Raw genomic sequence first — 13135 nt, 5'->3', positions numbered from 1 at the left:
ACCTCCCCCGGAAGTTCCGGGAGTCTCCCGCATATTAATAGTGGTTCTCTGATGCCCGCAAATTATATATAATATCCCAGAAATTAATTTTTTTTAGAGCGGGCAAGAGAGCGCGAGAGCAAGAGAGAGAGTGAGAGAGAGCAAGCGCTATGGGAGAGTGTTCCAAAAAAAGAAAATATAAAACGTACATCACCCCAGACTACCCTAAAGAATACCCCTGCCTAATAGGGTTCAGAAATAATGACAGTGTTGCTCACTGCACTATTTTCAACAGTGACTTTTCTATTTCCCATGGTGGGTTAAGACTGTAAAAGACATGTTGAGGTGAGTTTAACAGGTGTCATTTGTTCATTAGCATAGCTAACTTTATTTAAACTAGCTGGCTAGCTGCTAAGGAGCTACTCTATTGCAGACATCCAACCTCTCCCGGAAGTTCCGGGAGTTTCCCGCAAATTGATGGTGCTACCTCCCTGAAATGAGTTTTTGTAGGGTGGGATGGCTGCAATATCCACCAGCTTTCCTCCATCAATTTTCCTGGTAACTTCCTTGAAAAAATTTATAAGATTGGTTAGATATGAGCTACCACGCAGAAAGCCATGTTGACTATCTCTAATCAGGCTCAGTCTATCAAAATGCTTGAATATCCAGCCCCTTAGAATACCTTCCAACAATTTAGCCACTACTGACATCTCACTCACCAACCTATAAGTTCCCAGCTTACTCTTAGAATGTTTCTTGAAAAACAGAACAACATTTGCTGTCCTCCAGTCTTCCAGCTCTCGCAATTTCTGAATTCATGTTGCAAGGTGCGAAAGGACACCTTGTCAGTGCCTAGGGATGTGTATGGTCCACGACCTCACTGCTATTTTGCCTCAGTTGTATAAACTCTGTGTTCATCCCCAAGTAAATGCAGATACAAATAACCCATTTAAGATCTCCATCTCTTTCAGCTTCAGGAATAAATGACCACTTTGATATTCAAGGGGATGAATTTTGCCCCTTGCTATTCTTTTGCTCTTAATACATCCATAGAAACCATTGGGATTCTCCTTCACCTTGTTGACCAGACCAACTTCATGCCTTCTATTAGCTGTCCTGATCTCCCTCTTAAGTGTCATCTCATATTTCTTACACTCATAGAACATAGAACAGCACAGCACAGTACAGGCCCTTCAGCCCACAATGTTGTGCCAACCCTCAAACTCTGCCTCCCATATACCCCCACCTTAAGTTCCTCCATGTACCTGTCCAATAGTCTCTTAGATTTCTCTAGTGTATCTGCCTCCACCACTGACTCAGGCAGTGTATTCCACGCACCAACCACTCTCTGAGTAAAAAACCTTCCTTTAATATCCCCCTTGAACTTCCCACCCTTATCTTAAAGCTATGTCCTCTTGTATTGAGCAGTGGTGCCCTGGGGAAGAGGCGCTGGCTATCCACTCTATCTATTCCTCTTATTATCTTGTATTCCTCTATCATGTCTCCTCTCATCCTCCTTCTCTCCAAAGAGTACAGCCCTAGCTCCCTTAATCTCTGATCATAATGCATACTTTCTAAACTAGGCAGCATCCTGGTAAATCTCCTCTGTACCTTTTCCAAAGCTTCCACATCCTTCCTATAGTGAGGCGACCAGAACTGGACACAGTACTCCAAGTGTGGCCTAACCAGACACATCATTACCTTGTGACTCTTAAACTCTATCCCTCGACTTCTGAAACCTAACACCCCATAAGCTTTCTTAACTACCCTATCTACCTGTGAGGCAGCTTTCAGGGATCTGTGAACGTGTACCGGATCCCTCTGCTCCTCCACACTACCAAGTATCCTGCCATTTACTTTGTACTCTGCCTTGGAGTTTGTCCTTCCAAAGTGTACCACCTCACACTTCACCAGGTTGAACTCCATCTGCCGCTTCTCAGTCCACTTCTGCATCCTATCAATGTCTCTCTGCAATCTTCGACAATCCTCTACACTATCCACAACACCACCAACCTTCGTGTCATCTGCAAACTTGCTAACCTACCCTTCTACCCTCACATTTAATAAAAATCACGAAAAGTAGAGGTCCCAGAACAGATCCTTATGGGACACCACTAGTCACAATCCTCCAATCTGAATATACTCCCTCCACCACCATCCTCTGCCTTCTGCAGGCAAGCCAATCCTGAATCCACCTGGCCAAACTTCCCTGGATCCCATGCCTAACTTTCTGAATAAGCCTACAATGTGGAACCTTGTCAAATGCCTTACTAAAGTCCATGTAGATCACATTCACAGCACTACCCTCATCTATATGCCTGGTCACCTCCTCAAAGAACTCTATCAGGCTTATTAGACACGATCTGCCCTTCACAAAGCCATGCTGACTGTCCCTGATCAGACCATGATTCTCTAAATGCCTATAGATCCTGTCTCTAAGAATCTTTTCCAACAGCGTTCCCACCACAGACGTAAGGCTTACAGGTCTATAACTACCCGGACTATCCCTACTACCTTTTTTGAACAAGGGGACAACATTCGTGTCCCTCCAATCCTCCGGTACCATTCCTGTGGATAACGAGGACATAAAGATCCTAGCCAGAGGCTTAGCAATCTCTTCTCTCGCCTCATGGAGCAGCCTGGGGAATATTCCATCAGGCCCCGGGGACTTATCTGTCCTAATGTATTTTAACAACTCCAACACCTCCTCTCCCTTAATATCAACATGCTCCAGAACATCAACTTCACTCATATTGTCCTCACCGTCATCAAGTTCCCTCTTATTGGTGAATACCGAAGAGAAGTATTCATTGAGGACCTCCAGGCACATCTTCCCACCTTTATCTCTAATCTGTCCTACCTTCACTCCTGTCATCCTTTTGTTCTTCACATAATTGAAGAATGCCTTGGGGTTTTCCTTTACCCTACTTGCCAAGGCCTTATCATGCCCCCTTCTTGCTCTCCTCAGCCCCTTGTTAAGCTCCTTTCTTGCTACCCTATATTCCTCAATAGACCCATCTGATCCTTGCTTCCTAAACCTCACGTATGCTGCCTTCTTCCACCTGACTAGATTTTCCTTCTCACCTGTCACCCATGGTTCCTTCACCCTACCATTCTTTATCTGCCTCACTGGGACCCTGCAAAAGATCCCTAAACATCGACCACATGTCCATAGCACATTTCCCTGCAAAAACATCATCCCAATTCACACCCGCAAGTTCTAGCCTTAAAACCTCATAATTCGACCTTCCCCAATTAAAAATTTTCCTGTCCTCTCTGATTCTATCCTTTTCCATGATAATGCTAAAGGCTGGGGAGTGGTGGTCACTGTCCCCCAGATGCTCACCCACGGAGAGATCTGTGACCTGACCCAGTTCGTTACCTAATACTAGATCTAGTATGGTATTCCCCCAGTCAGCCTGTCAACATACTGTGACAGGAATCTGTCCTGGACACACTTAACAAACTCTGCCCCATCTAAGCACTTGGAACTAATCAGGTGCCAATCAATATTAGGGAAGTTAAAGTCACCCATGAAAACAACCCTGTTATTTTTGCACCTTTCCAAAATCTGCCTCCCAATCTGCTCCTCTGTATCTCTGCTGCTACCAGAGGGCCTATAGAATACTCCCAATAGAGAAATGCTCCCTTCCTGTTCCTGACTTCCACCCATACTGACTCAAAAGAGGAAACTGCTACATTACCCACCCTTTCTGTAGCTGTAATAGTATCCCTGACCAGTAATGCCACCCCTCCTCCCCTTTTTCCGCCCTCTCTATCCCTTTTAAAGCACTGAAATCCAGGAATATTGAGAATTGATTCCTGCCCTGGTGCCAGCCAAGTCCCTGTAATGGCCACTACATCATAATTTCAGGTATGTATCCAAGCTCTCAGTTCATCACCTTCGTTCCTGATGCTTCTTGCATTGAAGTACACACATTTCAGCCCTTCTACCTTACAGTCTTTACACCCTTTATTCTGCTTCTCTTTCCTCAAATCCTCTTTATATGTTAGATCAGGCTTTACTCCATGCTCTTCTTCCACTGCTCTATCACTCCGGGTCCCATCCCCCTTGGAAATTAGTTTCAACCCTCCCGAAACATGCTAGCAAACCTATCTGCAAGGATATTGCTGCCCCTCGAGTTCAGGTGTAACCCATCCAATCTGTACAGGTCCCACCTTCCCCAGAAGAGATCCCAATGATCCAAAATCTAAAACCCTGCCCCCTGCACCAACTCCTTGGCCACGCATTCAACTGCCATCTCCTCAAATTCTTACCATCACTATCACGTAGCACCGGCAGCAATCCTGAGGATGCCACCTTTGAGGTCCTGTTCTTCAGCCTTCTGCCTAGTTCCCGAAACTCACACTTCAGGACCTCATCCCTCTTCCTGCCTATGTCGTTGTTACCAACATGTATCACGACTTCTGGTTGCTTTCTCTCTCGTATCAGGATGTCGTGCACCTGGTCAGAGACATCCCGGACCCTGGCACCCAGGAGGCAACAAACCATGCGGGTGTCCTTTTCACGTCCACAAAATCTCCCATCTGCTCCCCAGACTATAGAGTCCCCAATGACGACAGTTCTCCTCTTCTCCATCCCACCCTTCTGCACCACAGGGTCAGATTCAGTGCCGGAGGCCCAGCCACTGTGGCTCACACCTGGTCGGTCGTCATCCCCCCCCAACAGTATCCAGGACGGTAAACTTATTATTCAGGGGAATGGCTACAGGGGTGCTCTGCACTACCTGTCTACTTACCTTCGCTTTCCCCCCCTCTGACTGTCACCCAACAACCTGCTTCCGACAGCCTAGGTGTGACTACCTCTGTGTAGCTCTCATCTATGACTGCCTCATTCTCCCTTATGAGTTGAAGGTCATCCAGCTGCTGCTCCAGATTCCTTACATGGTCTTCCATATCGCCCAGCCGCATGCACTTCTGGCAGATGTGACTCTGAGGGAGAGGGGAGTTCCCCCAAGACTGCCACATCTCACACGAGAGGCACATCACCATCTCAGGAGGCATTGTAAAGCCCAACTGGCAGCAAGCTCGCCCTCCGCCTTTTCTTGTCGAAGCCTCTCGAGTCAAAGCCTCAAAGCTCCACTCCTTCACTGGCCCACTCACTCACTGGCCGCTCCGCTTGAGCTATCCCTCTATTTATTTGTTTGAGCTTTTAAAACTGTTTGGTCACCTGACCTTGACTGCCCAATCAGCTGCTTTCTGCTGAGTCTGAGCTATTCAAATCTTGATTGCACAGTCCAACTGCCAAAATTGTCAGAATCTGCAGAGAGATAGCAGGCAACTGCAGGAAACATAAAGTTGTGGTGGTAGGAGATTTTAATTTTCCACATATTGATTGGGACTCCCATACTGTTAGGGGTCTAGATGGGTTAGAGTTTGTAAAATGTGTTCAGGAAAGTTTTCTACTCAATATATAGAGGTACCAACTAGAAGGGATGCAATATTGGATCTCCTGTTAGGAAACGAGTTAGGACAAGTGACGGAAGTGTGTGTAGGGGAGCACTTTGGTTCCAGTGATCATAACACCATTAGTTTCAACTTGATCATGGACAAGGATAGATCTGGTCCTAGGGTTGAGGTTCTGAACTGGAAGAGGGCCAAATCTGAAGAAATGAGAAAGGATCTAAAAAGCGTGGATTGGGACAGGTTGTTCTCTGGCAAGGATGTGATCGGTAAGTGGGAAGCCTTCAAAGGAGAAATTTTGAGAGTGCAGAGCTTGTATGTTCCTGTCAGGATTAAAGGCAAAGTGAATAGGAATAAGGAAACTTGGTTCTCAAGGGATATTGCAACTCTGATAAAGAAGAAGAGAGAGTTGTATGACATGTATAGGAAACAGGGGGTAAATCAGGTGCTTGAGGAGTATGAAAAGTGCAAGAAAATACTTAAGAAGGAAATCAGGAGTGCTAAAAGAAGACATGAGATTGCCTTGACAGTCAAAGTGAAGGATAATCCAAAGAGCTTTTACAGGTATATTAAGAGTAAAAGGATTGTAAGGGATAAAATTGGTCCTCTTGTTGATCAGAATGGTTGGCTATGTGCGGAAACAAAAGAAATGGGGGAGATCTTAATGGTTTTTTGGTAAGGAAACTGTCATGAAGTCTATGGAATTAAGAGAAACAAGTAGTGAGATCATGGAAACTGTACAGATTGAAAAGGAGGAGGTGCTTGCTATCTTGTGGCAAATTAAAGTGGATAAATCCCCAGGACCTGACAGGGTATTCCCTCGGACCTTGAAGGAGACTAGTGTTGAAATTGCAGGGGCCCTGGCAGAAATATTTAAAATGTCGGTGTCTATGGGTGAGGTGCCGGAGGATTGGAGAATGGCTCATTTGGTTCCGTTGTTTAAAAAAGGATTGAAAAGTAATCCTGGAAATTATAGGCCGGTAAGTTTGACGTCGGTAGTGGGTAAGTTATTAGAGGGAGTACTGAGAGACAGAATCTACAAGCATTTGGATAGACAGGAACTTATTAGGGAAAGTCAACATGGGTTTGTGCATGGTAGGTCATGCTTGACCAATCTATTGGAGTTTTTCTAGGAGGTTACCAGGAAAGTGGATGAAGGGAAGGCAGTGGATGTTGTCTACATGGACTTCAGTAAGGCCTTTAGCAAGGTCCCGCATGGGAGGTTAGTTAGGAAAATTCAGTCACTAGGTATGCATGGAGAGGTAGTAAATTGAATTAGACATTGGCTCAATGGAAGAAGCCAAAGAGTGGTAGTAGAGGATAGCTTCTCTGAATGGAGGCCTGTGACTAGTGGTGTGCCACAGGGATCAGTGCTGGGTCCATTGTTATTTGTCATCTATACCAATGATCTGGATGATAATGTGGTAAATTGGATCAGCAAATTTGCTGATGATACAAAGATTGGAGGTGTAGTGGACAGTGAGGAAGGTTTTCAAAGCTTGCAGAGGGATTTGGACCAGCTGGAAAAATGGACTGAAAAATGGCAGATGGAGTTTAATACAGACAAGTGTGAGGTATTGTTCTTTGGAAGGACAAACCAAGGTAGAACATACAAGGCAAATGGTAAGGCACTGAGGAGTGCAGTAGAACAGAGGGATCTGGGAATACAGATACAAAATTCCCTAAAAGTGGCGTCACAGGTAGATAGGGTCGTAAAGAGAGCTTTTCATACGTTGGCCTTTATTAATCAAAGTATTGAGTATAAGAGCTGGAATGTTATGATGAGGTTGTATAAGGCATTGGTGAGACCAAATCTCGATATTGACCATAAGACAAAGGAGCAGAAGTCGGCCATTCGGCCCATCGAGTCTGCTCCGCCATTTTATCATGAGCTGATCCATTCTCCCATTTAGTCCCACTCCCCCGCCTTCTCACCATAACCTTTGATGCCCTGGCTACTCAGATACCTATCAATCTCTGCCTTAAATACACCCAATGACTTGGCCTCCACTGCTGCCTGTGGCAACAAATTCCATAGATTCACCACTCTCTGACTAAAAAAATTTCTTCGCATCTCTGTTCTGAATGGGCGCCCTTCAATCTTTAAGTCATGCCGTCTTGTACTAGACTCCCCCATCATGGGAAACAACTTTGCCACATCCACTCTGTCCATGCCTTTCAACATTCAAAATGTTTCTATGAGGTCTCCCCTCATTCTTCTAAACTTCAAGGAATACAGTCGAAGAACGGACAAACGTTCCTCGTATATTAACCCTCTCATTCCCGGAATCATGCTAGTGAATCTTCTCTGTACCCTCTCCAACGTCAGCACATCCTTTCTTAAATAAGGTGACCAAAACTGCCCACAGTACTCCAAGTGAGGTCTCACCAGCGCCTTATAGAGCCTCAACATCACATCCCTGCTCCTATACTCTATTCTTCTAGCAATGAATGCCAACATTGCATTCGCCTTCTTCACCACCGACTCAACCTGGAAGCTAACCTTCAGGGTATCCTGTACAAGGACTCCCAAGTCCCATTGCATCTCAGAACTTTGAATTCCTTCCCCATTTAAATAATAGTCTGCCCGTTTATTTCTTCTGCCAAAGTGCATAACCATACACTTTCCAACATTGTATTTCATTTACAACTGCTTTGCCCATTCTTCCAATCTATCCAAGTCTCACCGCAGACTCTCCGTTTCCTCAGCACTACCGGCCCCTCCACCTATCTTCATATCATCAGCAAACTTAGGCACAAAGCCATCTATTCCATAATCCAAATTGTTGATGTACAATGTAAAAAGAAGCAGCCCCAACACTGACCCCTGTGGAACACCACTGGTAACCGGCAGCCAACCAGAATAGGATCCCTTTATTCCCACTCTCTGTTTCCTGCCAATCAGCCAACACTCTATCCACGTATGTAACTTTCCCGTAATTCCATGGACTCTTATCTTGTTAAGTAGCCTCATGTGTGGCACCTTGTCAAAGGCCTTCTGAAAATCCAAATATACAACATCCACTGCATCTCCCTTGTCTAGCCTACTGGTAATTTCCTCAAAAAATTGTAATAGGTTTGTCAGGCAGGATTTTCCTCTAAGGAATCCACGCTGAGTTCTGCCTATCTTGTCATATGCCTCCAGGTGCTCTGTAACCTCATCCTTGACAATGGACTCCAACAACTTCCCAACCACCTATGTCAAGCTAACAGGTCTATAGTTTCCTTTTTGCTTCCTTGCCCCCTTCTTAAATAGCGGAGTGACATTTGCAATCTTCCACTCCTCCGGAACCATGCCAGAATCTATCGACTTTTGAAAGATCATCGCTAATGCCTCCGCAATCTCCACAGCTACTTCCTTCAGAACACGCGGGTGCATTCCATCTGGTCCAGGAGATTTATCTACCTTTAGACTATTCAGCTTCCTGAGTACTTTCTCTGTCATTATTGTGTCTGCGCACACTTCTCTTCCCTGCCACCCTTGAGTGTCCAGAACACTGCTGATGTCTTCCTCAGTGAATTCTGATGCAAAATACTCGTTCAGTTCCTCTGCCATCTCCTTATCTCCCATTACAATTTCTCCAGCATCATTTTCTATCGGTCCTATATCTACTCTCATCTGTCTTTTACTCTTTATATAGTTGAAAAAGCTTTTAGTATCCTCTTTGATATTATTTGCTAGCTTCCTTTCATAGTTAATCTTTTGCCTCTTAATGACTTTCTTAGTTTCCTTTTGTAAGGTTTTAAAAACTTCCCAGTCCTCTGTCTTCCCACTAATTTTTACTTCCTTGTATGCCCTCTCCTTTGCTTTAACTTTGGCTTTGACTTCTCTTGTCAACTACGGTTGCATCCTTTTTCCATTCGAAAATTTCTCCTTTTTTGGAATATTCCTGTCTTGCACCTTCCTCACTTCTCGCATAAACTCCAGCCACTGCTGCTCTACCGTCCTTCCCGCCAGAGTCCCTTTCCAGTCAACTTTGGCCAGTTCCTCTCTCATGCCACTGTAATTTCCTTTACTCCATTAAATTACCGACACATCAGATTTTGGCTTCTCTTTTTCAAATTTCACAGTGAACTCAATCATGTTATGATCACTGTCTCCTAAGGGTTCCTTCACCTCAATCTCTCTAATCACCTCCGCTTCATTACACAATACCCAATCCAGTACAGCCAATCCCCTAGTGGGCTCAACAACAAGCTGTTCTAAAAAGCCATCTCGCAGACATTCTACAAATTCTCTCTCTTGAGAGCCAGTGCCAACCTGATTTTCCCAATCCACTCGCATGTTAAAATCCCCCACAATTATCATAACACTGCCCTTCTGACAAGCCTTTTCTATTTCCAGTTGTAATTTGTAGTCCACATCACTGCAGCTGTTTGGAGGCCTATAAATAACTGCCATCAGGGTCTTTTTACCCCTGCTATTTCTCAGCTCAACCCATAAAGGTTCTGCACCTTCCGATCCTCTATCACCTCTTTCTAATGATTTAATATCATTTCTTACCAATAAAGTCACGCCTCCCCCTCTGCCTACCTTCCTATCCTTCCGATACACCATGTATCCTTGGACGTTCAGCTCCCAGAGACATGCATCCTTTACCCACGTCTCAGTGATGGCCACAATATCATACCTACCAATCTGTAGCTATACGACAAGATCATCCACCTTATTCCTTATGCTGCGTGCATATAAGTATAACTCCTTAAGACCAGTATTTGGTACTTTTCGCTTTGATTTCACCGCAACTTTATTGCACTGCAACTCATCCCAATGGCTACAAATTTGCCCCAGCCTGTCTTTCCTGACATCTTTACTGCTCACTATCTTAGATTTATTTCTGTTTTCCCCTTCCTCCGCTCTGTCATTCCGGTTCCCATCCCCCTGCCAAATTAGTTTAAACCCTCCCTAACAGCTCTATTAAACTTTCCCGCCAAGATATTGGTCCCCTTCGGGTTCAGGTGTAACTGTCCTTCTTGAACAGGTCATACTTCCCCCAGAAGAGATCCCAATTATCCAAGAATCTGATGCCCTGCCCCCTGCACCAGTCTCTCAGCCACGCATTCATCTGCTGGATCCTACTATTCTTGCCCTCGCTAGCACGTGGCGCAATCCCGAGATTACTACCTTGGAGGTCCTGCTTCTCAGCTTCCTTCCTAATTCCTGGAAATCTCTGTTCAGGACCTCCTCCTTTGTCCTATCTATGTCATTGGTACCAACATGTACCAAGACAACTGGCTGCTCACCCTTCCCCTTCAGAATATTCAGGACCCGATCGGAGACATCCCGTACCCTGGCACCTGGCAGGCAACACACCATGCGGGTATCTCTATCAGGCTCACAGAATCTCCTGTCTGTTCCCCTGACTATGGAATCACCTATGACATTCCTCTTCTCCCTCCTTCTCTCCTGCACAACAGCGCCAGGCTCAGTGGCAGAGACCTGGTCACCGTGGGCGTCCCCTGTCAGGTCATCCCCCTCAACAGCATCCAGAACAAGATATTTGTTGCTGAGGGGGACAGCCACAGGTGTGCTCTCCACTATCTGGGCATTTCCCTTCCCTCTCTTGACAGTGACCCAGTTTTCAGACCCCTGTAGCCTAGGGATGACCACCTCCCTGTAGCTCCTGTCTATCACCTCTTCACTTTCCCTGATAAGCAGTAGGTCATCATTGTGTTCAGTTTTGGTCACCAAATTACAGGAAGGATATTAATAAGGTTGAAAGAGTACAGAGAAGGTTTACAAGGATGTTGCCGGGACTTGAGAAACTCAGTTACAGAGAAAGGTTGAATAGGTTAGGACTTTATTCCCTGGAGCATAGAAGAATGAGGGGAGATTTGATAGAGGTATATAAAATTATGATGGATATAGATAGAGTGAATGCAAGCAGGCTTTTTCCACTGAGGCAAGGGGAGAAAAAAACCAGAGGACATGGGTTAAGGGTGAGGGGGGAAACGTTTAAAGGGAATATGGGGGGGGGGCTTCTTCACACAGAGAGTGGTATGGAATGAGCTGCCAGATGAAGTGGTAAATCGGGCTCACTTTAATATTTAATAAATAATTGGACAGGTACATGGATGAGAGGTGTATGGAGAGATATGGTCCAGGTGCAGGTCAGTGGGACTAGGCAGAAAAATGGTTCGGCACAGCCAAGAAGGGCCAAAAGGCCTGTTTCTGTGCTGTAGTTTTTCTTTGGTTTTCTATGGTTTCTAATCTCTCGAGTCAAAGCCTCAAAGCTCCACTCCTTCACTGGCTCACTCACTCACTGGCCACTCCTCAAGCACCTCATTAGTTCCTAGCTGCCTATACCTGCTATGTACCTCCTTCTTTCGAAAGGTATTGAGGGCCTCAATATCCCTTGAAAACCAAGGTTTCCTAAGCCTGTTAGCTTTGCTGTTTAATCTAGCAGGATCACACAAACTCTGTAATTTCAAAATTTCACTTTAAGGCCTCCCACTTCCCTTTGCTAGAAAACAACATATTCAAACCCACACTTGACAGATCCTTTCCGATGCCATCAAAATTGGCCTTTTTCCAATTTAGAATCTCAAACAAGGACCAGATCTCTCCTTCTGCATAATCAGCTTGAAACTAATGACATTATGATCACAAGATGCAAAGTGTTCCCTTACACACACATCCTTCACCTGCCCTGTCTCATTCCATAATATTGCATTCTCTCTAGCTGGGGCCTCTATATATTGATTAAGAAAACTTTCATATACACATTTGACAAATTCAATCCGTTCATAGTATGGGTGGTCCCAATGTTTGTCGTAACTTTAGCAGAGACTTCAGAGAACTGTTGTTAATGGCTCTTCGTAGGGGTTCTGCACCATTTCATTGGTGATTCCGTTAATCTTTTAATGGAGAATCAGAAGAAAGTTTATCATCTTTTTGTTCCCTTTTTCATATTTGGGGGAAATTTCAAAAGAACTTTTCCACATGAGCCATGTATGTAAAATATTGTTGTAAAGTCATTTATTTTCTCAATAGGTTCCCTTTGATATTACCACCAAGACCCTTGAAGAACTGGAAAATCTATTTAATCCTTTGGCTGGATATGTATTAAAGCATGGGAGTCTGTTTACCTGGTTGACTTCTTTCATCGAATCAGACTGAACTATTGAATAACAACCATTGGCAACTACCAGCTGATTGCGATTCTTTTAGAATATTCATTTACTTTTCTCTCTTTATTTTTATTATACTTTAATATTGTGTCCATCAATTAACAGTGAACGTTCAACTGGAATTTTATCGTTTTGAACATGTTGGCATTGTTTTAAACCAATTTTACTTTTCAAACTACTGATAATTTGTCAAAGCATGTTTCCAACTGATATTATTTTGTGGTCTTTAAATTTTGCTCTACGAAGACATTTCTAATCCACATTTTCTCTGTAACAATCAAATTACTATACAAGTTCATAACTTTTGCTGATTGAAAATAGAAATAAAATTAAAAATAACTTCTGGTGTGTTAACTTTCATTACCCACAATGCAACTGGTTTGTTCAGTGGCCTATCTGCATAACCCTCTTTCACATCCTCAGGAATTGGTGAAAAGATCCAAGGTTTAACATTTTATTCTGAAAATATACTGTTGTGTCATCTTAGCAGAGGTACCAAGTTCAAGCTCATCATCTGACATCATAATGTAAATGAGGCCAATTGACATTGATGCATTAAACCAAGTGGGTAATTCTCAAAAAAATGATGCCTTAATCTAAT

The 13135-nt window shown here is 44.1% G+C and overlaps 1 protein-coding gene across 1 annotated transcript in view; it reads left to right on the top strand.

The window, feature by feature from the left end:
- LOC134359153 (cilia- and flagella-associated protein 54-like) overlaps positions 1-12802 on the top strand; it is a 510505-nt gene extending 497703 nt beyond the window's left edge. The window contains exon 70 of the mRNA XM_063072102.1: positions 12398-12802. Within this exon, the coding sequence (XP_062928172.1) occupies positions 12398-12523 (126 nt within the window). The 3' untranslated portion in view covers positions 12524-12802. The remainder of the gene's footprint in view (positions 1-12397) is intronic.
- Positions 12803-13135: the final 333 nt, after the last annotated feature.

Source organism: Mobula hypostoma, chromosome 20, assembly GCF_963921235.1.
Source record: "Mobula hypostoma chromosome 20, sMobHyp1.1, whole genome shotgun sequence".
NCBI lineage: Eukaryota > Metazoa > Chordata > Chondrichthyes > Myliobatiformes > Myliobatidae > Mobula > Mobula hypostoma.
Note: the sequence above shows the minus strand (reverse complement) of the source record. Positions and strands in the feature narration are given on the sequence as shown.